This window comes from Rhinoraja longicauda, chromosome 14 (assembly GCF_053455715.1).
Source record: "Rhinoraja longicauda isolate Sanriku21f chromosome 14, sRhiLon1.1, whole genome shotgun sequence".
Lineage (NCBI taxonomy): Eukaryota > Metazoa > Chordata > Chondrichthyes > Rajiformes > Arhynchobatidae > Rhinoraja > Rhinoraja longicauda.
Window position 1 is genome coordinate 15,237,177 of NC_135966.1, and position 27,524 is coordinate 15,264,700.

Sequence of the window (27,524 nt, forward strand, 5' to 3'; positions counted from 1 at the left end):
CCCCAGGGCCAGATAGGCTGCATCCCAGAGTGCTTAAGGAAGTAGCCTCAGAAATAGTGGATGCATTAGTGATAATTTTTCAAAAGTCTTTAGATTCTGGAGTAGTTCCTGAGGACTGAAGGGTAGCTAATGTAACCCCACTTTTTAAAAAGGGAGGGAGAGAGAAAACGGGGAATTATAGACCAGTTAGCCTAACATCGGTAGTGGGAAAAATGCTAGAGTCAGTTATTAAAGATGTGATAGCATCACATTTGGAAAGTGGTGAAATCATCGGACAAAGTCAGCATGGATTTACCAAAGGCAAATCATGTCTGACGAATCTTATAGAATTTTTCGAGGATGTAACTAGTAGAGTGGATAAGGGAGAACCAGTCGATGTGTTATATCTGGACTTTCAGAAGGCCTTCGACAAGGTCCCACATAGGAGATTGGTGTACAAACTTAAAGCACACGGTATTGAGGGTTCAGTTTTGAGGTGGATAGAAAATTGGTTGGCGGACAGGAAGCAAAGAGTAGGAATAAACGGGTCCTTTTCGGAATGGCAGGCAGTGACTAGTGGGGTACCGCAAGGCTCAGTGCTGGGACCCCAGTTATTTACAGTGTATATTAATGATTTGGACGAGGGAATTGAATGCAACATCTCTAAGTTTGCGGATGACACGAAGCTGGGTGGCAGTGTTAGCTGCGAGGAGGATGCTAGGAGGCTGCAGAGTGACTTGGATAGATTAGGCGAGTGGGCAAATGCATGGCAGATGCAATATAATGTGGATAAATGTGAGGTTATCCACTTTGGCGGCAAGAACAGGAAAGCAGAGTATTACCTGAATGGTGACCGATTGGGAGAAGGGGAGATGCAACGTGACCTGGGTGTCATGGCGCACCAGTCATTGAAAGCAAGCATGCAGGTGCAGCAGGCAGTGAAGAAAGCGAATGGTATGTTGGCATTCATAGCAAGAGGATTTGAGTTTAGAAGCAGGGAGGTTCTGCTGCAGTTGTACAGGGCCTTGGTGAGACCGCACCTGGAGTATTGTGTGCAGTTTTGGTCTCCTAACCTGAGGAAAGACGTTCTTGCCTTAAAGGGAGTACAGAGAAGGTTCACCAGATTAATCCCTGGGATGGCGGGACTTGCATATGAGGAAAGACTGGATAGACTGGGCTTGTACTCGCTGGAATTTAGAAGACTGAGGGGGGATCTTATAGAAACATATAAAATTCTTAAGGGGTTGGAGAGGCTAGATGCGGGAAGATTGTTCCCGATGTTGGGGGAGTCCAGAACCAGGGGTCACAGCTTAAGGATAAGGGGGAAGTCTTTTAGGACCGAGATGAGAAAACATTTCTTCACAGAGAGTGGTGAGTCTGTGGAATTCTCTGCCACAGAAGGTAGTTGAGGCCAGTTCATTGGTTATATTTAAGAGGGAGTTAGATGTGGCCCTTTTTGCTAAAGGGATCAGGGGGTATGGAGAGAAGGCAGGTACAGGCTACTGAGCTGGATGATCAGCCATGATCATATTGAATGGCTGAATGGCAGGCTCGAAGGGCCGAATGGCCTACTCCTGCACCTATTCTCTATGTTTCGATCAATGGAATTCAGTACCACAATCAGTTAGAGATTCCCCATCATATTATTCATTTAAGTGTAATATCAAGAAATGGCTTAGAGAACCAACAATGTCAACACTGATGCTAGTTTTATCTAACTTGAACGTGACTTTTAAAACTTAAACTTAAAAAATGTAAACTTTAAATTAGACTGTACTCACACTGTATTTTACATCTACTATTTGGGTTTTGTCTGCTTATTTTAATTAACTATATTGCTTTGTATGATAATGTACTATGTTTTTAACTATTGTACATATTGTATTGTATTTCTTTTCTAGGATGCCTAACAACATCAGGCTAAGGGACTGTCGATGAAAACTAGCTTCTCGGCTAACTCGAGTACATTTACATTTGTTTGAATGTCAATTAATGTACATTTTCCCTTTTACAAATTAATTATTATTAAATAAAATAAATAATCAAAAACTTATTAGAAATTAAAAATTTAGGTGGGCACTTGAATCACAAAGACAGAGTTATAAGCCATGTGCTAGTAAATGGGATTAGTTTCATGAGTCAGGACTCTTTGTCACATGTCGCGACAGTGGAACAAAGAAATTCTTACTTGCTGCAGCATTGCAGGCCTGTAAACACAATACTCGTAACAAACTAAAATTCAATCAATTAATCACAATATTCGTGCAAAAAAGCCCAAAGGAAGCAGAGCCTATCTTTTTGATCAAGATTCAGTCATCTGAACTAATTTCTAAACTAAACTGTACAAATCTATACTGTACAGTTTAATGTTTTGTGGTGTTCAAGAGCCTTTTCCATTTAATAGAGTAGGATGCATGCATTTCTCATATAACCAGTTGGGAAAGCCTGATCAGCTATCGTCACATACAAGTCATGCTCGTCTTCTTATCATGTTCCCATGCAGTTAAATTGAGATCCTGGTTTGGATTTCCATATAACTATTTACAAAAAAGGATTTCAAATGCTCCCATTCTTTCAACCATCACCATCTTCCTTCTTCCACAGGGCAAAAGTAACTTAAACAGACATTTATTTAGCTGTTGTGAGACTTTGCCGTGCATAAAAGGTTACCATTTTGCCCGCATAAGAGAAACACACTTTATAAGTAGATCACTGAGTGCCACTTCCCTAATATGTGGGAGACATGAAACAGCATTAAATGAACACTTTTTCTCCCACATAATGCAGGCTTTACTCAAGCACAAAATAATTAAAAACAATTAAGAAAATGGTAATACATCGAGAATGTGACTGGATATCATATTAATATTTTTCCTTCAGTTGATTAACATTCCAATAAGTAATTATTAACCAATGGATTTCAAAATATAATGTAGCACTTTTAGTTTAATCAAATATTACAATTACGATTAATAATCTACTTTATTACAAGACTAATACAGGATCGATAATGCAAAAGCTCAATGTAAAGAAGGGCCCAGACTAAAACTATTGTCATATTCTCCGCAGATGTTGTCTGACCTGCTGAAATCCTCCAGCACTTTGTTTTTGAAAAGTTAAAGCACTGTCCTCTCCTCTCCGGAACATATTTTTTGAAGACAGCTCAAAATTAATCGCTTTCAAATAATGCAGAACATGCCGGAAATACTTGGGTTTAGCAGCATCCATAGAGCAATTAAAACAAGCTTTTAAGCAATTAAATTCAAGTGCTGCAAGATCATCTGAGTATTTCCTGCATTTTCTACTTTTATTTCAAATTTTCCATTGTGCAGGGTTTTTTGTTTGCTTTTTGATGAGCAGTTTTGCACTTTGGTTCTGCATACCAGCCATTTGTCTACAATCCTCAGTCTCCAATAAGCGAGTTTGGTATCTCGACCGAGTATGCGCCAGTCAGAGGTCGCGGGTGCTGAGCTTTTTTCCCCCCAGTTGATCGGCTGCTTGTAAACAAACCTTCGTTTCAACGTTTTTTCCATTTTTTCTTCCCAGAGGTAAGAAAATAATGTTTACAAAACTGTTAATTTGGTGTATATATGGTTAATTAGTAAAAACTACAATGATTTTGTAGGGTTTTTTGCTTTATGCAGTGTGTTCCCCTCAACTCTCCCCGACTCTTTAACTTGTCCTGGAGCCGTGGAACCACAGCTGCAGAGGCGGCGACTGGAGGCAGAAGATGCCGGCGAAGGATCACCAGAGAGCGGATCGCCACCGACCCAGAGGCAGACCAAGGTGAGAGATCGCAGCGCCCCCTCGCAAACAACAGTTTTGAATACATTATTTTCTGACCACTGCAAACAAAATGGAAAAAACGATGAAACAAAGGTTTGTTTACAAGCAGCCGATCAGCTGGAAAAAAGCTCAGCACGCGCGACCTCTGAGATACTGCATACTCAGTCGAGATACCGAACTTGCTTATTCAAAACTGGACAATAACAATCTCACTCAATATTGAGGCAATCACAATGTTGAAAAGTTATTAGTGATCATGTAATGTTTTCAGGTTTCATAATGGAAGCATTACTCTGCAAGTGTCCTGTGTTGTTCCCAAGTACAGGATTCCTGATGCTTTCAAAAGTTGAACTATTTCATATTTTTGTACGTCTGGTGGCCATTTTTAATGAGGCAGTATACAGCTAGCAAGCTGCATAAAATTGTCAGGATTCCAATGCAAGTATCAGTGTATGGAATAGAAGCAAAATAGAACATATCGGTACTTACAATCCAATATCACCCAATTTTCATTTTGCAAATATAATTCCCAATCTACACAGAATAAAAAAACAATAAAGTCATCCTTGATCATTTCACACAGGAGAAATGATGTTAAATATTTTGAGATTATCTATGGACATTACGTTTGGATAGCAAGGTAACGAATGTCAAAATGATTTAGTTGCAAATACTTCATAAAGATGCAATAAAATAAAAAAGAACTAAAACTACAAAATAAAACAAATCAGTTGAGTAGAATATGGAATTCCCAATTTTGATACAACTACCACAAACAATGTGACTGGTTGAAGATTATCGCAAGAGGGATTAAATCAAGTTCAAATTTAAAAAAAGAATAAGTGCACAAGCTCTCTGTGGATGCAAACAAACTGCAGGTTATTTAATACAAGTCACCACACAAGTCAGTGAAAATCTCAATTGCATGTTAATGACTTAATTCAGTAAATATGAACTCTAATCAATGACTATATTGTTAACTTAAGTTTCTGCGGCTCACCTGCAGTCCGTCTGTCTTTTGTGTTTTTTGTCTTGATTGTAGTGTTTAGATGTGATGTAGTTTTTTGTGGTTGTGTACTATGTTGGGGGGGGGGGGGGGGGAACTGTAAAATTGTCTCTTCCGAATGGAGACGCAACCTTTTTTCTGGGTCGTGTCTCTGTTCCCGCTGCGGCCTACCATTAGCCAAACACCTGGAGCTTGCGGCCTCCACCTGGGACCACCTGGGCTCTGGTTCGCAGAGCCCTCGGACCGGACTGTACTTACCATCTGCGGAGCTGGCTGCCTTCGGAGGCTATGGGGGCACTGTGGGAGCGGCTGCGACTCGCCTTCGGAGGCTCCGGACGCGTGGATGTCGGATGCTCGCAGGCCCCTGGGTGGGGGAACGAGATCGGGAGCTCTGGCAGCGGCAGTGTCTTCGCCCGCCCCGAATCGCGGGGCTTGGGACGGCCCGCCGCGGACCTTTCGCCGTCCGGTGCGGCAGAAATAGGCTGCGGGATTTTTCTCTGCCCGGCGGGGGCTTCAATGTCGGTTTCACCCGCCCCGGATCGCGGGGCTTCGGTCGGCCCGTTGCGGACCTTTCACCGTCCGGCGTGGCCTGGAACGCGGCAACTTCAACAGCCTGACCGCGGGAGAAGACGGCAGGGGAAGAGAAGAGACATTCTGGCCTTCCATCACAGTGATGAGGTGACTGGAGGAGACTCACTGTGATGGATGTTTCTTTTTTTTGTTTTGTGTTGGTTGTGATTGTGTGTGAAATTGTTTATTTTTTATTGCTCTATTGCTGGACTGTGGGTGACCCTTCATTTCACTGTACATCTTGTATGTGTATGTGACAAATAAACTTGACTTGATCTTTATCTACATTATGAAAGCTAGTACAGCCACTCCCTAACAGTACCAGAGAGCCAAGTTCACTCCTGACCTCACGTGCTGTTCATCTTGCAAATTTTTCGTGTAATCCTACGAGTTTCCTCTGGGTGCTCCAGTTCCTCACACAACCCCAAAATGTGCAGATTGGTCCATTAATTGCCCACTATAAACTGCCCACTAAACGAGTGATAAAATCTGGGGAGAGTTGATGAGAGGAGGGTAGTGGGGAAGAAACAATAACATGGGATTGATCTAGGATTAGTGTGAATGGGTGCTTTCTGTTCAGTGTCGACTTGGTGAACCTGTTTCTGTGCCGTATCTATGATTCTGTAATCCAGTTGGGAGAAACAAGGTACTTCTTGGAGAAAAAATGCTGTAAATTCCAAAGCTAAGAATGAATACCAGTGGAAAAACCTGGAAATACTGACAGCATCATGAACATGTAAAAATCTGACAGGAAAATACAGGCAAAAATGAATCAAACAAAAGGAAATAGAATATGCAATTTTTAAATAAAGCAAATATATTAAAACATCCACCAAACATAGCTTTTCCTCCCAAATGCGAGTCCACACAATAGCATACCACTATACCGATTATATTGGCCACATTGAGACGACAGTATTTCTTCATTATCTTGGGAGGTTGGGGAAAAGCAGTTGAGACAGTCAAAAATCATCTATCGCAGTTGGAAAACTGTATGTAGTGCAGAGAAGTAAAATGTATTCTTTGATAAACAAACATATTTACCCTGCAATAATGCAGTACACATTACAGGAAAAGTGAAATAAAACTACATTCATAGTATAGCTTAATCTGCAACACTTATTTGCAGAGATAAATCTTGTTTTGTACCATTTAGACTCGCCTCTCTCTTTCGAAGACATTGGGTTATTCAATCTACAGAAATGCACATCAGGTTCACACCCACTTTGCTATTGAAGCAGACAGAAGCATTTTTGCATCATTATGGGAGTAAACAAATGTGATTACTCTGCTGCAATCAATATAATACCACTTGCCAATGCTAGGTTCACAATGCACAATGTCTAAAATGTCCAATTTAAGCTGGGCAAGTAAGTGAAACAGTAGAACATTAATGTTATAAGATTATAAACAGAAAAAACCCATTTTGATGTCCAAATTTGAGGTTTTCAATTGCAGATCGAGTCTCATGAGAGTATGAAACCGGTTTCTTATGATGTATGCTTAAATCTCAAATTTATTAAAATAATATTGTCCCACTTAAATAAGTAGCTGTATTAGGAGGTTAATGCCCTCAAGATTTGATTGATTGAAAGATACAGCATGGAAATATGCCCTTTGGTCCACGCCGACCATTCACACTAGTTCAATGTCATCCCACTATTGTATCCACTCCTGACACATTAAGGAAAGTCACAGAGGCCAATTAACCTACAAACCCACACGTATTTGGGATGTGGGAGGAAACACCTGTGCATCTGGAGGAAACCCTTGCAGTCACAGGGAGAACATGCAAACTTCACACAGCCAGCAGCAATGTCAGGGTCAAACCCAGGTATCTGGCACTGTTAGGCAACAGCCCTACCAGCTGCAACATTGAGGATTGAAAATAACTAGCTTTCAGAAAATATCGCATTTGTTGTCATCAGATCACAACTGCTGCTGTATCAATGGTATCACATTTTGTATTTTTGAATCTTTTAGATGCAATACAAGGATCCTCATATTTAGATACAAACGTATGCTATTCTAGTAACCAAACTCTCAAGCAGTCACAAGGGGCAATGCAAAAATTAGGTTTTAAAGGTCTCAAAACTCAGTTAAAATATTGTCAAAATGTAGACTAAATGTAGGCTTCAATTTATTTCGGCTTAAAGTAAATTGCAAGATTTTGTGGGGTGCTAAGAATTTTTTTTAATGACCTCTCGTATTTGAGTGAGACAATATGGAATGTATGGCATGTTTCTGTTTGAATTGATATTTTTATCAGCTATACTTCAAATCTTACATTTTCCTAAACTCCCATAAGTCATAAATTCATATTAATCTTCCCAGTTCACAAATAATACTCCAGTGTATGGTATATCATGGCATGTGTTTGCATCTTCAAATGGAAACAAATAATTTGATGTCCGAACTATACGTCAAATACTTAATTATTTGATCTATTGCCTTTTAGGCAGGATTTGTCATTTTTATGAAACACAATATCATTGATGATACTCAAACAAATCTTTAAATGTTGATAAATGAGGAAATTAAAATATATGAATGACATGGAAAATGGTCACATAATTTGTATAAATGAGGCATGACATCTGTAAGAAGGGGTGAGTTATCAGATAGATTAAATTAATAATTATTTTCCATGTAAACTGATGTTTAAAGACAAATGCTGTTCTACACGGGGCTTTTACACCACTTCTATCAAACAAAGAAGTGCTGTTGCACTTCTTCAGAATCAGTCATTAATACTTCATAAATTATAAAGAGGGCAACAATAATTTTAAAATAAAAGCTACAAGTTCTATTCAAAGAAATTCTTATAAAATATTAACCCAAGAATATTGTCAATGCTACTTTATAAAAAGACTCCCAGGAAAGCCATTATGCAATGGTAAGCTTATACGTTTGCAAGGTCAGCAAATGTCAATGTTGTTGTAACCCTGCATTACATTTAGGCAAATAGTCACCTGCAATCCATTTCAATAGTATATTCCAACAAAAAAGTCTTCCACCAGAGATTCTCAAAAGGAATTTATTAGGATTGTGAAAATACAACAAAAAAATTCTAAAACTTCTAAAATTAACTTCATTTCTGACAATTAAAAATTAAATCAGCACCATGCTTAATTGATATTAAATGGCAGTAAATCAGTCAAATATTTTAGGTAAAACTTTGAAACAGACCGGAAAGGTAATGGTATCACATTTTGACATTTAGCATGTTTTACAAACTGAGACTTGAAACTTAAGCAACGAAACTTACTACAAACTATTTTTGGTTTTCTTTTAATTGGCTCCTACTCAAATAATGTAAAGCAGAAAATCAATTCCAAATTTGATTGCTTGCCAAAAATGCATTTTGTTTACGCACAAGCATTTTTCTTGAATAATAAGTGCTTTTCTTCAAAAAAGTTGCTAAAGTTGGGAATTCTGTTCAAACTTTAGAATTTTAACGAATGTACATCAATAGGACTTGCAAAGGAAAATGGGTGAAAGAAAATGTACAAAATTAATATTTAAGAATCTCAGTTATTGCACATCACTCATCTACTGAATTTGCATCACGACACCTTTTGAATCTGTGGCATCTTGCAAAATGACAGCTATTAATGCAGCAGGATTTACTCAACTTTTATGTACAATTGAGGCCAACTCTAGCGGCTTGGCTGCAAGTCAAATGCACTGCAAAATATAAGGTTGTTTTCAAACAGATGGTCCTATTCCGAAAGTCTTTTCAGACTTAATTATGGGAAAAGCCATTTTGTGGAACATTTTGGAACCATATTGGTTATCCCTGCTTATATGAAAATAGACATATTTGATGTTTATTGCCACTAAGAATATAGTGGTGTTCAAACAAGGCAGAGTGGCTGTCAGCAAATACTATTCAAGTTAGTATCAACCATTTTGGCCTGATTAAAGCCAATGTGTCTTTGAACTGCTGCACTGCAAAGCTGCTGGCACTTGAAGCAAACTGGCAAGCCCACAAATTCAAAATCACAAACAATATGAATGGAGGTGGGGCAGGTTTCAGCTCACAACTTAAAACAAGGGCTGCCATAATAGTTATTACGTAGTTTGTAAATTACTGTTAAAAAGGGCTTAAGCTATTTAGAATTGGATTTGGATGAGTTTATACTACTAGTTATGAACCTCCTTCATAATCTTGGTTTAATTTCATGAATGTTGATTGCATTTACTGATCTTGTCTGCTGCAATTCTGTTTCCAAATTAAGGCTCCATCTGTATGAAATCTATTTGTCTGGACTGGATTACTTTGCCTCGTTTGGCAGCAGGAATGGATAAATCAGATTCTGAATGACTAGTTTGCAATTGACCTAGGAATGGAGTGATGGGGATGGAAACCCATTAATGAAATTGGATGCCTCATCAACACGTGTTCAAGCAATTATGCATTTATATCTCGAGGCAATATAAATAAATTTTAAAAAACCTATGCAAATATCTGACATTTAATTTTGATATTTGTATAACTACTGAACAGATAGGGTTAGTGATGTTTATTGCCCAATTTCATACTAGTTACAAAAGCGCTGCTGTAATGTTGTGCTACATGAATGAATATAACACATCTCAAATTACAGTAGCACCTAATTGTTTTTGCAAGTAGTAAAAGGCAACCGGCTGGGCAAGTACTTGCAATGTCTGTTAAATTCAGTATTATAAAAAAATACAAAAATGATGCATCAAATGTTACAATAAAAATTACTTGATGATACATTGCCATGTGGTGAATCTCAGAACCATTGAATGGTAGATGAGAACTATCTAGGTTCACAACTATCAAGAAATATCTACAATAAATGGTTAAACCAGTTAAACAATGAAATTTGAATGTGCGTAATGGCAATATTTAATACCCTATGTATATATTTTACTGTACAAATATTCAGGAAGGTTTTAAACCTTTATGCAAGGTGTGGCTCAGATTTAAATGACTTGAGCCAGGAATTATTGATTACACGTTTAGAACAAAGCAGCCCTTGCTTTACTCACAACAGAAAAGCAGAGTCCTAAAAACTTTTACCACAATGGTTGGAGAAGTCTAGAAACAAACCACACAAAAGCCAAAAGGTCTAAACTATATAACTAAGAATTTTATCTCCACATAATCCCAAATGACAAGGTCACAACTGACTGAAGAACTACAGAAACAAAATAGCTGGGGAAAACCCAGAAAGAATGAAACATGACCGTTACAGTGATTAATGATTCAGAATGTATGTAATACTTTCAAACTTGCCAGCAACAGATAATTCACATGAATGCAACAGTCACTAGCAATCAGTAAGACATGTAAAACATTTTGATAGGTTGTACTGCAAAAAGAAAACAAACCAAATTATATATATATTTATATTTATATATGTTAATACTGTGATGCTATAAAGTGCAGAATAATCTGTGCCTTTAGAATGTTCTAAAATACAACATTAACCAAACAGGAAATGTAATCTGGAAGAGTTGGCCCCCATAAATTGACATGTCACTCACTCAGATTTCCACTTAACGTTAAGTTGACCCCTTCCCCCTACAAAGCAAATAAATGCAATTTCCTCTCTTTACAGGCAACAGTAATTTAGGCAATAGCTTGCTACATGAATGCACTCACATTAAAAGTTCCCTATCAATTGTTAATTATGTACCATCCGATAGAATGCATATAATTTGACAACTAATCTAAATACATTAAATACCAGAAACTCACATTCACAGTTAAGAGCAAAATCATCATAACCTAACTTAAAATGTGCTGTTTGCTTTGTTAATCATAGGTTAACATTTGTCTGTAAAAATCAAACAACTTTGCAGTTTTCATTTAAATGCCTTTTTTAATAATTTGCTTCATGTTCACAGAAGTTCCACTGACCAGTTTTATGTTTAAGGTCCAGATGCAATGCATATTGTATAAAAGAGAGCACTTCTTAATAGTTTTACCTTGCATGAATAAACCCATGTACCTTTTTAACTCTACAGACTTCTGCATTACATTTAACAAAGCTCAGACACACAGCATGCCTAGCCCTCATATATACACATCTCTAATCACAGGTATATAGGGTGTCAAATATACTATAACCTCCGTATAATGTTTGAAATTTGGTAACAAAATGAGAAAACTAAAAATATTATTTACGTGTTCTTCTAAAATATCTCCCATTTTGTGCTAAGTCAAATGTTAGCTCACATGAAAAGGACTTATTTCATTATAATTCAGCATATTATCTGACGATTGCAAACACTTTTAATAGCTTGAACGTGTACAAAAGTCTTGGTTAATCAGGGAAATAAACACTCAGTTTTTTTTTATCAAGTAGGAAACACAGTTCATAATGTTATTACTTAGCAGCTGCTTACGGTTTACACGGTTGATAAGTGGACGAACATCCAGCGATGGGTGACAAGTCGAACTGTCAGTTGTGGAGGTTTGGTGGGTGGTGCTCCCTCGGAGTTAAACAGTTACAGTTTTACAGGAAGAGTTTTTAATTACAGTTATATCAGTCTTCCTCCACATCATCTCCGGGAGCTTCCTCTTGCTGTTCAGACCTTTTCTCCCGCTGTTTCTCCTGTATTTTCTTCATTTCCTCTGCGTATTTACTGAAAGTATTTCCAAACTTGGCCCACACTTTATAGGGTATCGTGATAGAATTGCGGTATGATGGTTTCACCTCACTTACTCTCATAAAAACGCCATACTTGTTTGACCCAACGTCAAAGAAAAAGCGCTTGTTGTCCACGGTGAGCGATGTCCCTTCGGGCAGCTCAGTGGGTTCCTCTTCGATGCCATAATCGTCGATTAGTTTAGCGAGTGCATCGCGGAATTCAATCAGCCCCTGAGCGGGGAGGGCGATAGTTTGACCCTGCGAGCCAAGGCCATGTCCCCGGTTCACGGTCTGGCGAATCCGTAGGAACCGGCCCCGTTGGTTCTCTTTTAAATCCATGTAATATTTGCGGTTTTCCCGCACCAAGAATTCACTTTTCAGAGCTCGCCTGGGCTCGTCCGTCTGCATGTCCGGGTTGCTTGGGCCGAGCTGTGCGTAATGTTCGATGAAATCGCCCAGGTAGTCGCGGAACTCCACAGCAACAGACATGGAGAGAGTTAGACGACTTTTATTGCCGCCCGCTCCCACCTCCGCTATCTTCAGGAAACGGCCTTTCACATTCTGTTTCACGTCTAGGTAGAAGCGCTTATTCTGAATGTCCACCCTCTTGGAAGCCAGTTCCTGCGTCTCCTGCTGCAGCTGTTGCAAGCTAGAGCTGGCCGCCCCTTGCTCGCTTCCACTGTCTCTGTCCGCCATGATGGTAGCCTTCTTCCAAACTCCCAGCAGCCGGCGATCTCGCGAGACTGCAGCAAAGCAAGAGACATTCCGTTAGAGGCTCTCTCATTGGGCCGGGCTCCCGGAGCGGCGCGCCGTCCGCCAATCGCCAGCCGCTTTACAAGCGGCCGACCTCGCGGTCTGTCTCCAACTGCTCAAGTATCGCAGAAAGCAGCTGATGTCTCCCCTCGACCAAGTGAGACGTCGAGCGCCAACAATATGGGCAAAGTGGTGCCAACCGCTCTCCTCCCCGTCTCATTACCACCGGGATTTATACTCAGCAGATTTCACCATCATAGGTACTGGTTCAGTGATATAAAAAGCCTCCCTCAACCATTTCATGAGATGCTAATTTTGTAACAGGTATTCATCACCTGATAATTAAGTCGTTTTTTTTTTGCCGAGTGACATTTTTAAACTCGGCAAATGTCGAAACGCAAAAAGAATGCCAAGCGCAATGTAACTCCGTTATCGTGATACGGATAAATAACAGTAGTTGATAACCAAAATGGCTGCATTCCCCAATGAATCTGTAAACCTATTGCATACATATAATAATAAAATAAAGGGAATTTAGGTCGTGGAACTCGTTCCGATTCAGTTACTCTTTTAATCGTATGGCATTTTGTTTATGAAATACGATGGATTATCTCAAATCAAACAATGGTATATATCATAACCTGGAAAACAACCAAAAAAGGTCGGAACTGGAATAATTTATACCCGCTTTTTATGTTTTCTAACTATTAATTTGATTGTTTGAATGGGCAATATGGATAGACCGCCAAATTACAATGTTACTTAAACACTGCATTTAAAATATTTCTAATCTGTGTTCAAAAAGGTAGTTTACGCTTTTTAAAAAAAACGTGAAATCACGTTACAGTCAACGAAAGACTACACCTGTCATTAGTTTTTCTCCAAACCGAGGGTTGAAAATAATTAAAATTAACACAGAAAATGTAGGGGATTAATACGTCTGGCCGGATCTGTGCAGAGTTAACATTTCAGGTCAGAATGTTAGTTTTCATGGATATTGACAAACATATATTCAGAGCAGCTTGCGCATTTGCTTTTTTTCTATCGAAGACAGACACATAAAGCTGGAGTAACTCAGCGGGACAGGCAGCATCTCTGGAGAGAAGGAATGGGTGACGTTTCGGGACGAGACCCTTCTTCCGATCTAAGGTAGGTCTACTTGAAGAAGTTCTCCTCCTCTCTCCGACGACCTTCTCTCCAGAGATGCTGCCTGTCCCGCTGAGTTACTCCGGCTTTTTGTGTTTATCTTCGGTTTAAGCCCGCATCTGCAGTTCCTTCTTACACATTTCATCTGCTTTTTTCTATCATCAGTTTTTACTGAAAATTATCATCAAGACTAAATCCAAATGAAAGCGATCGACGTGTTACCAAAATTATTACAAAAATTTACATTCTGTCTTTATTTCGTTTAGTAATGTTTGCGTCCTATTCGTTAAAATTAAATGTAACGATAGAATATGGCGATTATAATATACTTTAATTTATTTTTTTAATTTAGTATGGATATATTCCTCAATCAAAACTGATCAATTTTAAACGTGACTGATCAATAACAAGTCTAACATTCACCGTAAACCTTCAAACACGCCCGACGAAATCGAAGCAACTCCTGATGTGCGTGTGATTAAATATCGTATGTCATTTGCGTTTTATCAAATGCTCGCACAACGGAACCTTAAAGTTTAAAACGCAAATAAAATTCGATGCATTATAAAATTTCACGCAAGAAGGTCAATAAATAAGATTATCATTATTTGTAAAGTGATTCGGCCGTAAAGAAATTAAAACCTGTGTGAATGTCATCACAAATTCAACAAAAGACTCAAATTCTAACAACATTAAGCAATGAGTTCTGTTTTCGAGGATGAAAGTGAAATTATACATATCTCTTTTGAAAAGAATACTAAAGAACATTGATTATATTGTCATTACATTCATAATCTGTTCCCTTTCTGGAGTTAAGTTTCGAGCAGGCTTGATGCGATAGAACGATCTTGTTCATCTCTTTTTAGATTGTAAAACTCGAGTTAGAATTGTTATATTTGTGTTGGTCGAAAATTGGTTAGATGAAAAATATGCCGTGTTGCGAAATACATGGATCCCTGTTTTTTTTTTGGGGGGGGGGGGGGGGGGAGAAAAGAGCTTCTAAAGATCCAAACATTACCGATTTATAAGAAACAAACGGTATTTAGGCTTTGCCAGAAAGTTCGGTATCTACACTATAGATTACGTTTTCATTTTCCCCCACAAAATTCACATCGTGTGAAATTGAAAAAAAAATAAAAATACTCGTGTTGAACTTTGTTGCTCATTTTTGAAATTGGAAACAGTTTAAAATACTCGCGTTGAACTCCATTGGTCATTTAAAATTATTTAAACAAATGAATTTAAATTCACAGGAAATGAAATTATTCAAATTTAGATGTAATTGCAATGCAAGAGTTTCAACTAAACTTTTTATAACAAATTTATTTCACTTTATATATTATTTGTAGTTAAGTAACTTAAGTCGTCACGATTGATCCCATCTCCATTTATTTTTTCATTTGACTGCTAATTTTTATTTCGAATGATAACATGTCATCCTCTAAAATGATTTCATACATATAAAAACGATTTAATTTGCTACTTTTAATCTGAAATTATCAGTTAATAGACAGATGTCAAATGATTGCAATAAGCAGCGCATTATCAGAATTCCAGAGTCTTTGGCATTGATCATAATTTCTGTAAGTGGAGATTTATGTAACATGTAAAAGATGCATTAAATAACATATCCTACCAAAAAGATTCCAAATGAAACATGCTTTAATTGTGCCAGTAATATATAATGTTTAAAATGCTGGACTAACGTTGACTTGAAATTAGGGATAAGCACTTGAAAAATGTTACTCTCCACAGTAGAAACAAGGAACTGCAGATGTTGGTTTACAAAGAAAGACAAAGTCTAAAGAGGAATCCAGACCGAAACGTCTCCTATCCATGTAGAAATAAAGAATTGCAGAAAAGGATGAAAAGTGCTGGGATAACTCAGCAGGTCAAGCAGCATCCCTGGAGATCACGGATAGGTGAAGTTTCGAGTCGAGACCCTTCTGCAGATAGATGAGACCCATTGAGTTACTCCAGCTATCCATGTTCTCTAGGGATGCTGGCGGACCCGCTTGAGTTACTCTGGCACTGTGTCTTTTTGTGGTCCCCATAGCAGTGCTTCCAAAGCAAAATCGCCAAGTTGCTTTATTCTATAAATTTGACCATGTCAAGACATGTAGGTTTCAGCAAAGAGTGAACCTTTAGTTCAGTTTTTTAAACCATTAATTAAGCTAAGAGAAAGTCGTCATTTGTGGAAATGTAAGTTTTTTTTTGCAAAGTAGCTGGATATGAGGGCTGAAAAGATTAAGAATAAAACGCTTTCCCACTGGTTTAAGATAATTTGTCCCTCTTTTTATCTGGGGGTTTATCTTATGGTGAGTCCGACATTAATTACATGTGCAAAGATATTGACTTTCCAATTTGACTATCCAACATTGTAAAATGATGACAGACACAAAAAGCTGGAGTAACTCAGCGGGTCATCTCTGGAGAAAGGTAATAGGCGATGTTTCAGATCGAGACCCTTCTTCAGACCTTCAGAATCTTCAGAATGATGCTTGCATTATTTATTACATTGTGCCGTCTGACTTTGTGAGACATTGGTACTCTGTTGGTCCAGCAACCAAATACAAAATTCCACAAACGCACAATTTAATGAATCAAAATAAACACCAAATGCTGGAGTAACTTAGCTGGTCTTCTGAGTCTGAATAAGGGTCTCGACCCAAAGTGTCACATATCCATGTTCTCTAGGAATACTGCCTTACCATCTGTGTCACTCCAGCACTTTGTATCTTTTTTTTGTAAGCCAGCACACAAATTTCTTTGTTGACGGTGGATATGCAATGGAAGGCATTTAAAGACCGCATGGATGAACTACAACAATTGTTCATCCCAGTTTGGCAAATGAATAAATCAGGGAAGGTAGTGCATCCGTGGCTAACAAGGGAGATTAGGGATAGTATCAAAACAAAAGATGAAGCGTACAAATTAGCAAGGAAAATCAGCCTACCAGATGACTGGGAGAAATTCAGAGTCCAGCAGAGGAGGACAAAGGGCTTAATTAGGAAAGGGAAAATAGATTATGAAAGAAAACTGGCAGGGAACATAAAAACTGACTGCAAAAGCTTTTATAGATATGTGAAGAGAAAAAGATTAGTTAAAACAAATGTAGGTCCCTTGCAGTCAGAAACAGGTGAATTGATCATGGGGAACAAGGACATGGCAGACCAATTGAATAACTACTTTGGTTCTGTCTTCACTAAGGAAGACATAAATAATCTGCCGGAAATAGCAGGGGACCGGGGGTCAAATGAGATGGAGGAACCGAGTGAAATCCAGGTTAGTCGGGAAGTGGTGTTAGGTAAATTGAATGGATTAAAGGCCGATAAATCCCCAGGGCCAGATAGGCTGCATCCCAGAGTGCTTAAGGAGGTAGCCCCAGAAATAGTGGATGCATTAGTGATAATTTTTCAAAACTCTTTGGATTCTGGAGTAGTTCCTGAGGATTGGAGGGTAGCTAATGTAACCCCACTTTTCAAAAAGGGAGGGAGAGAGAAAACGGGGAATTACAGACCAGTTAGTCTAACATCGGTAGTGGGGAAAATGCTAGAGTCAGTTATTAAAGATGGGATAGCAGCACATTTGGAAAGTGGTGAAATCATTGGACAAAGTCAGCATGGATTTATGAAAGGTAAATCATGTCTGACGAATCTTATAGAATTTTTCGAGGATGTAACTAGTAGAGTGGATAAGGGAGAACCAGTGGATGTATTATATTTGGACTTCCAGAAGGCTTTCGACAAGGTCCCACCTAAGAGATTAGTATGCAAACTTAAAGCACACGGTATTGTGGGTTCAGTATTGATGTGGATAGAGAACTGGCTGGCAGACAGGAAGCAAAGAGTAGGAATAAACGGGGCCTTTTCAGAATGGCAGGCAGTGACTAGTGGGGTACCGCAAGGCTCAGTGCTGGGACCCCAGCTATTTACAATATATATTAATGATTTGGACGAGGGAATTGAATGCAACATCTCCAAGTTTGCGAATGACACGAAGCTGGGGGGCAGTGTTAGCTGTGAGGAGGATACTAGGAGGCTGCAACGTGACTTGGATAGATTAGGTGAGTGGGCAAAGGCATGGCAGATGCAGTACATTGTGGATAAATATGAGGTTATCCACTTTGGTGGCAAGAACAGGAAAGCAGACTATTACCTGAATGGTGGCCGATTAGGAGAAGGGGAGATGCAACGAGACCTGGGTGTCGTGGTACACCAGTCATTGAAAGTAGGCATGCAGGTGCAGCAGGCAGTGAAGAAAGCGAATGGTATGTTGGCATTCATAGCGAGGGGATTTGAGTATAGGAGCAGGGAGGTTCTGCTGCAGTTGTACAGGGCATTGGTGAGACCACACCTGGAGTATTGCGTACAGTTTTGGTCTCCTAATCTGAGGAAAAACATTCTTGCCATAGAGGGAGTACAGAGAAGGTTCACCAGATTGATTCCTGGGATGGCAGGACTTTCATATGAAGAAAGACTGGATAGACTCGGCTTGTACTCGCTGGAATTTAGAAGATTGAGGGGGGATCTTATAGAAACTTACAAAATTCTTAAGGGGTTGGACAGGCTAGATGCAGGAAGATTGTTCCCGATGTTGGGGAAGTCCAGAACAAGGGGTCACAGTTTATGGATAAGGGGGAAGTCTTTTAGGACCGAGATGAGAACGTTTTTTTTCACACAGAGAGTGGTGAATCTGTGGAATTCTCTGCCACAGAAGGTAGTTGAGGCCAGTTCATTGGCGATATTTAAGAGGGAGTTAGATGTGGCCCTTGTGGCTAAAGGGATCAGGGGGTATGGAGAGAAGGCAGGTACGGGATACTGAGTTGGATGATCAGCCATGATCATATTGAATGGCGGTGCAGGCTCGAAGGGCCGAATGGCCTACTCCTGCACCTATTTTCTATGTTTCTATGTTTCCACATAATCTAATCAATGCTCAATTTAAAGGTTATGATATTTTTCACTGCCGATCATTTGCAGACGATTGTTAAGAATAAATGTTCTTTATTGCTTGACCATATTGAAGATAATTGAAGGAAAACAATTTGCCTTCCTTTCAGCCTCTAGATTATTCTTCATCTTCTTGATGTAATATTTCTATATTGAACGTTTTATATGCAGTTGCTCTTAACCGATCTGTATATCAAGACTACCACTCACTGCCCCATCCTCAGATAGCATGTATTAGAATCCTTTTAAGTATTTTATTCAGCCTTGATATCCTAAGACCCATTAAACACATTCTTCACCCTGGGAATCTGTTTTTAGTTGGTACTTAAGATTGATATCTTAATGTCGCATGAGAAATGTGCATACAGATCGATTGTGGACCCTTGCAACAACGTACAGAAGAATTAGACAACATTATATATTGTAGATTAAACGTACAAAGTAGTGCCTGGAATTGTGACTTATACCAGTCGCAAACAGGGAGCGTCAACGAAAAGAATTTTGTAGGCCTCACCATTTTATATTTGTTCACAAGAAATACCATTCAAACTGATTTTATGGGACATCATGATGTGTTGTCATCTATCTTCTTAATCTTAAAGCAACGCGAGTAGTGTGGTTAGTGTGCTTTTGTATTCCAAATGTATCCCAATATTTCACTTCATTTTTCTCAGACTGCTTCCAACCAATACTAATAAATCAGTGTTAATAAATTATAAGTATTTCTGAAGATTTTTGTAAATTGTTAGGTATCAACTTCAGGTGTAAAAACGATTAATTATTGTCTCTGCAGGGCTCTTAATACAAACATTGAATTAATATGGAATGTAATATAGGTTATTCATAATGTACATTATTAACAAAGTAGGGCATTTTTATAGATACCAGTCCTCTCCTGTACTCCCTGTTCACGCACGACTGTACTGCTAAGCACAGCTCAAACAGCATCCTAAAGTTTGCTGACGACACGACCATCTTGGGCCTCATTACAGACAACAATGAGACGGCCTACAGAGAGGTAAAGGCACTAAACAGCTGGTGCCAGGAAAATAACCTCGCCCTCAATGTCAGCAAAACTAAAGAGATGATCGTGGACTACAGGAGACAGCGGGGGAGTGGACACCTCCCCATCCACATCGGTGATGCTGAGGTTGAAAGGGTCAGCAGCTTTAAGTTCCTCGGTGTGCACATCACTGAGGACCTTTCCTGGACACTGCACACGGACACAATAACAAAGAATGCCCACCAGCGGCTATTTTTCCTGAGAAGACTGAGGAAGTTTGGCATGAACGCCAGCAGCCTCACAAACTTCTACAGATGCACCATCGAGAGCCTGCTGACGGGCTGCATTACAGTCTGGTACAGGAACTGTTCCGCCCACAGCCACAAATTACAACAGAAAGTGGTGAAAACGGCACAGCACATCACTGACAACTGTCTCCCGGCCATCAGGACATTTTCTACCGACGGTGCCTGCGGAAGGCACGCAGCATCATCAAGGACCACAGCCACCCGACACGCAGGCTGTTCTCCTTGTTACCGTCAGGCAGACGATACAAGAGTATGACTGAGTATATCACCAGACTTAAGAACAGTTTCTACCATCAGGCCATCAGGCTTCTGAACTCATAAACACATTACAAATCATGTATGTTGATTATTTTTTAATATTGTCTTTTTAACTTTTTAATATTGTCTTTTTACCGTACTAATGTCATTTTTAAAATCTTATTTATCCATGGAATATTACTGCTGAGGTGACCCGTTGTCTTGTCAAATTCATTTCATTGTACCGTTGACCCTGTGCCAACCTACATATGACAAATAAAATTTATTATAATATATTATATTATATATATTATAAATTGCAGTTGAATTCTTGGAGGCAAGAAGGCAAGCGATTTTGCAACTAAAGGGCAGAATTGATAACATAAGAGAAACACGACCAAGGCTTAAAATATAAATAGCTAACCTTTCTGCAATATGCTATCTGGATATTTTATAAAACATACTTTAGCAAAATCTGCAATTAAATTGTTGAAGGAATTTGCTTTTAAGTTGAACCAATTCCTTTCAAGTAGATGAAAATCATATCTTCTAATTTCAGTGTGATATTTGTTTATAAAGTGTTGGTCTGCTCATCTGAGCACAATCTATTAACACCAAAACATTTGCAGGCGTTTTTATTAAAGCAAAGCTCCTTCCACCAATAGGATGGGACTTTCGCAACCCAAAACTGAGCTAGCAATATTATTGACAACACCGAGGGCTTTAAAAATGAAGAAAATGTGCAGTGCTCGCTTGACATGGCAAAACAAATCAGGGAAATAATAAACAGGAGGGCTGCGACCTTACCTCGAAGCTTTTCACTCGCAGACTTTGCAAATATAGGTGTGATTACCTGCCAAAATTGAGATGGCCGAACAGTGAAGTGCAGTTTTATTCGGAAGGCCTGATCAGAGTGGCACAATCGATGGTGAGGGAAAGAGAAAGCGACTCGTCTCACGATATCACGTTCTCCTGCGTCCACCAGGATCTCCAGTACGTCAGGGCAACGTACTTGTATGCCGCCGGAACTTCCAGCAGCAAGCGGGGAGAGAGTGGATAATAGTTGGAAACGGCTACAGTGTTTCTTCTCGCAGAAATCTCGACAACGCCAACGTACACGGAGAGGGGTGTTGTTAAACACCCAGTTCAGCGTTTTTCATCCTACACTGTTTTTGAGAGATTGGGTGATGTTTCTGCTGGTTTTGGGGTCCGAAGTGTGAAAAGGCTCAAGGATATTGTGTAGGCCGATATTAAAATCTGCGAATATGCCGTTGTCAAAATGAAATGGTTAAAATCGGAATTGTCACAAGATGCTTTGCAGTTAGTTGTAGTATAGTAGGTCGTGGTAGAAAAGCAGTTGACATCTGATGTTAACGCATTCATAGTTTTTGCAGATAATTTATCCCTTTTCACATACGCATTCCACTGCTACATTGTGCAAAATTACTCCCCCGCCATTTCATGAAGTTTCACAAGCAACATTTTAATGATGTGTTCTAGTGCCAGCACTTAAAAATGCAGTTGCATCCAACGATATGGATCATTTGGGAGAGAGCGGATACGAAATCGGAAGATTTCAAATGTTAACTTTTAATCACAAGGAAACCAAAAGCGTCACACAGAATGGAAACAGGCCATTCGGCCCAATTTTCCCCTGCCGACCAACATGTCCATCTATACTAGTCCCACCTGCCTGCGTTTGCCCCATATCCCTTCAAACCTATCCTATCCACGTTCCTGTCTAAATGTTTCTAACGTTGCAATAGTACCTGCCACAATTGGCAGCTCATTCCATGCGTGTTCTAAGTGGATCCTTAATTGACTTGGTAGGTGTTTTTATGTAGAGTAGTTCCTGCTGGACCTGAAAGGTGGAGGGAACAGGAAAAAGGATAAGGATAAATGGAGTTAGTAAATTTATATTGGTAGACTGGTAAATTGCACAAAACATTTGAATAAATAATTGCATCATAGAGATGGAATAATAATGGTTTGTGAAGAATAGGCAAGCTAGACTTCAATCAGTTGGAGAGAAATACAAGATGTAGCTTCCACATAAAGATGAGCATAAGAATCATCATTTTTACCTCTGGTGGTTGTATGGTAATTATAATAAGAAGCCTGAAAGAGACATTGTCCACAAATGAAACTACAAAGTGATTGGTGAAGATGGAGACATAAGGGACTGCAGATGCCGGAGTCTGGAGTGATGCAGCGTCTCAACATTCCTCTCTCCCCACACATATGACTTGATCCATAGTTTCTCCAGCAGTTTGTTTTTTGCAAGTGATCAGTGAAAGCTGCTAAATTCCAGTAAATTGAAATGTATATAGCTTATTAGGCTTCAGAATATTCATGAAGTACAGAACACTTGCAGGGTAAAGCATACAGAACATGTGGGAAGTGAATCACCAGGAGATGTAAAATGGTGGAGATTTAAGGACGTGTAGCAATAAATAGGAAACTAAGGAGCGACATAACGCTAGCTGAAGTTTTACTCCCATTGATGGGTTAAAGGGAGAGGATGTAAGAGAGGACCAACTCATTGTAATGCAGTGCTTTCATTAATGAACACGGAATTGTACTGATCAAGGAGGCAGAAGTAGGAGCACACCAACTAGCAAGTATAGCAATGAGAACTTCAGGTTTAAGTTACGGGTATCCTTAAAGATCTATTGATATGCAAGAATCAAGTTGATGGGTGGATCTGACTTCCACTTTGGTTTGTTGGATGAATTTAAGTTTATTAACGGGAGGTATTGTGTCCAAGTAAGAGAAAATAGACAGTCAAATTTGGAATCAAATAGACAGTCAAGATTAGAGGGGATAAAGTCATAGATATGTTTGATATATATTTACCATCACTGCAGGATACTATCGTCCTTGAATTAACAAAATAACTCTCCACATTGGATTAAAAACTTCATCATCATGCCTGCTTAGGAAGCTTTAGGTTGTTAAGCATGAATACAAAATAAGATAGTCTTTGGTAAAACTCTTGCCTGTGAGTAAGAAGTTTGTGATGTACAGTGCCCTCCGTAATCTTTGGGACAAAGACCCATCATTTATTTATTTGCCTCTATACTTCACAATTTGAGATTTATAATAGAGAAAAAAAAAATCATGTGGTTAAAGTGCACATTGTCAGATTTTATTAAAGGCCATTTTTATACATTTTGGTTTCACCGTGTAGAAATTACAGCAATGTTTATATGGTCTCCCCATTTCAGGGCACCATAATGTTTGGGACACATGGCTTCACAGGTCTTTGTAATTGCTCAGGTGTGTTTAATTGCCTCCTTAATGCAGGTATAAGAGAGCTCTCTGCACCTAGTCTTTCCTCCAGTCTTTCCATCACCTTTGAAAACTTTTATTGCTGTTTATCAATATGGGGACCAAAGTTGTGCCAACGAAAGTCAAAGAAGCCATTATGAGACTGAGAAACAACAATAAAACTGTTAGGGATATCAGCCAAACATTAGGCTTACCAAAATCAACTGTTTGGAACACCATTAAGGAGAGAGCACTGGTGAGCTTACTAATCGCAAAGGGATTGGCAGGCCAAGGAAAACCTCCACGTCTGATGACAGAACAATTCTCTCTATAATAAAGAAGAATCCCCAAACACCTGTCTGACAGATCAGAAACACACTTCAGGAGTCAGGTGTGGATTTGTCAATGACAACTGTCCGCAGAAGATTTCATGAACAGAAATACAGAGGCTACACTGCAAGATGCAAACCACTGGTTAACCGCAAAAATAGGATGGCCAGATTACAGTTTGCCAAGAAGTACTTAAAAGTGGAACCACAGTTCTGGAAAAAAGTTTTGTGAACCGATGAGACAAAGATTAACCTATATCAGAGTGATGGCAAGAGCAAAGAATCGAGGAGAGAAGGAACTGCCCAAGATCCAAAGCATACCACCTCATCTGTGAAACACGGTGGTGGGGGTGTTATGGCCTGGGCATGTATGGCTGCTGAAGGTACTGGCTCACTTCATTAATGATACAACTGCTGATGGTAGTAGCATAATGAATTCTGAAGTTTATAGACACATCCTATCTGTTCAAGTTCAAACAAATGCCTCAAAACTCATTGGCCGGCAGTTCATTCTACAGCAAGACAATGATCCCAAACATACTAAAGCAGCAAAGGAGTTTTTCAAAGCTAAAAAATGGTAAATTCTTGAGTGGCCAAGTCAAATCACTCAATCTGAACCCAATTGAGCATGCCTTTTATATGCTGAAGAGAAAACTGAAGGGGACTAGCCCCCCTCGAAGGGCCGAATGGCCTACTCCTGCACCTATTTTCTATGTTTTCTAAAACAAGCATAAGTTAAAGATGGCTGCAATACCAGCCTGCCAGAGCATCACCAGAGAAGGCACCCAGCAAATGGTGATGTCAATGAATTGCAGACTTCAAGCAGTCATTGCATGCAAAGGATGTGCAACAAAACATTAAACATGACTACTTTCATTTACATGACATTGCTGTGTCCCAAACATTATGGTGCACTGAAATGGGGGGACTACGTATAAACACTGCTGTAATTTCTACACAGGACCGGATTAAGCAAGTGTGGGACCTGTAGCAAGGGTTGCCAACTTCCTCACTCCCAAATACAGGACAAGATGACGTCACCGCCCCGCGTCCCACATGACCTCACCCAGCCAGCGGCCACATGACCCACCTCATCTCACCCGGCAACCCGACGACAGACCCTCACCCCCGGCAACACTAACCCCCACCCCCCCCCCGCAACCCCCTCACACCCGGCAACACTGACCCTCACCCCCCAACACACACCCGACAACACTGACCCTCACCCCCTCACACACCCGGCAACACTGACCCTCACCCCCTCACACACCTGGCAACACTGACCCTCACCCCCTCACACACCCGGCAACACTGACCCTCACCCCCTCACACACCCGGCAACACTGACCCTCACCCCCTACACACACCCGGCAACACTGACCCTCACCCCCTCACACACCCGGCAACACTGACCCTACCCCCCACACACACACCTGGCAACACTGACCCTCACACCCAGTGACACTGATCCTCATACCAGTTTCTGCCCCAAACCAGCCCCAACCCACACCTTGTCAAAGCGCCAATTAACAGTGCTCCACCACCCCACAGTCTACCCCCGGTCTCTCACCTCTGTGCCGCTGCCCGTCTCTGCCTGTCTCAGTGCTGGGGCCTCTGTGCCTCTGTGTCTGGGGGTTGGTGGTTGGGCGTCGACACGTCGGCTGCCCACTGACAATGTGCACTTTAACCCCATGTGATTTTTTCTATTACAAATCTCGAATTGTGGTGCACAGAGGCAAACAAATAAATGATGGGTCTTTGTCCCAAACATTATGGAGGGCGCTGTATAAATCCTTAGTGAAGAAATCTAAGTGCAAAGTGTAGGCTGACATATACGAACAGCAGGAAAGGAACATCGTGTTTCAGATGAGATATTGAAAAATAAACTGTACTCTCAGATGGACATACAGTTCTGTCTGCAGATATTGCTCCTTCAATCAACATCTGTCATATAAGTCATTAATCCTATTATCTGGAACTTGCTTGTTGCAACTTGATTGCTACTCTGTCTATTTTCTAACACTTATCTTCAAGTAAAAGCTTCATTAGTTAATTAATTGGGATGTTTTGAGATTGTGAAACTAAATTTCACCGTTTTTAAGTAGGACCTACAGCAACTTTCAGTATTTGATCAAACTGGTGGCATTGCACATTGTTCAAATTTAAGCATTTTTTACTTTCTACCTCCATTCATCTATTAAAACATTATTTCTCTCTTTATTTCTCTTTCTGTACCTAATTTAACACCAAATTCACCCATTCTAATTTGCACATTTCTGTTTATGTCTATAAATAAGACTGATGCCTATATATTGCAACTTCTCAGCCTGTTTACTCAGAACCCAGATACTTTTCTCCTTCACTGCGGAGTTATCAGCTCGCATTTGCAGCAAGTTGCAGTGCAAATAAGGCAAAAATGTAAACATTTTAAAACAAGCATTCCTGTCAGAGATACCAGTAGATCATTTGCCACATCAAATTATGAGCCAGAAAAATCACAATAATTAATTGGAAATTGAGATGAAAAGAACATATTTAAGGCTCCTTTAAGAGTCATGGATTTGTACCGTTTATAGGCACTAACAGACTCTAAAAACTGGACAGCTAGTAAAGCTGGCATACATCATGATGGCAGCAAAATAATAGGACAAAAGGGATCAATTATCGAAGAGACTACAAAAGCAACCTTGAGATTAGAAAGAGACCGACAAAACAAAGTAACAAGTCAAAAAATTGGACTGGGCTGAGATATCCTGACCAAAAAATAGATATTCTGAACCCAGGGCGAGTGAAGAATACTCGGTGTCAAGGGCATCACTTCGACAATGAATTCAAAGTGTTGGACAATGGGATTATTCACAGACATGCTGAGAACTGTAATTTCCACTTTGCATCTTTCTCTTCGTTCATGTCAAGTACTTGACTTTGGCTTGATTGTATTTATGTGTAGTATTATCTGATTTGATTGGATAGTAAGCAAATCAAAGCTTTTCACTGCACCTCGGTCTACACGACAATAATAATCCTAAATCTAAACCATAGTGCAGCACCTCACACTTGTAAGTGTTAAATTCCATTTGCCATTCCCTGGCCTACCTCCCCAACTGCTCTAAATTCAGTTGTAAATTTAGATATCCTTCTACATCATTATGTGCAACTTCTTTATGATCTGTTGTGGATGAACTAATTATCTTGTCTTGGGTTATGATGGTTTACTTTCTACAATGTCCTGAATTTGCTGCTGCTAGCTTAATTCATCTCCCACTGGTGGCTGCATTTGGACTAATTGGGTCTTATCTCTTTTGAACTTTCATAAAGTGAATGTATCAACCTGGATGCTCTAGGACAATTTTAACTCCTGTGTCTTTTTTCTTTTTATTGACTTATTTGTAGTCGAATTTTGCAAATATACATTCTTATAAATAAAGACACTCAATTTACTTGCCACTGTATAACTTCAGAAACCTTCACAGGAGGGAGAAGTAAAGATCCAAGAATAAAATAAAATCTTTCAGAGATTCTGCACCTAAACATTTTAAATTATAAATTCTGCAGA

At 39.6% G+C, this 27,524-nt stretch overlaps 1 protein-coding gene across 2 annotated transcripts; it reads right to left on the minus strand.

Moving 5' to 3' along the window:
* Nucleotides 1–8,407: 8,407 nt before the first annotated feature.
* puraa (purine-rich element binding protein Aa) lies at nucleotides 8,408–21,348 on the minus strand. 2 transcript variants are annotated; one of them, XM_078411497.1, is made up of 2 exons: nucleotides 21,223–21,348; nucleotides 8,408–12,713 (listed from the first exon to the last, which is right to left on the minus strand). In XM_078411497.1, the coding sequence occupies exon 2, from the start codon at nucleotides 12,664–12,666 to the stop codon at nucleotides 11,866–11,868; it is 801 nt and encodes a 266-aa protein (XP_078267623.1). In that variant the 5' UTR covers nucleotides 12,667–12,713; nucleotides 21,223–21,348; the 3' UTR covers nucleotides 8,408–11,865. The 2 variants fall into 2 exon arrangements, with proteins under 2 accessions (XP_078267623.1, XP_078267622.1); XM_078411496.1 differs by having other exon boundaries at nucleotides 21,177–21,330.
* Nucleotides 21,349–27,524: the final 6,176 nt, after the last annotated feature.

Coding starts and splice junctions, on each gene's coding strand:
- puraa (XM_078411497.1), bottom strand. CDS start 12,666: ATGGCGGACAGAGACAGTGGAAGCGAGCAAGGGGCGGCCAGCTCTAGC.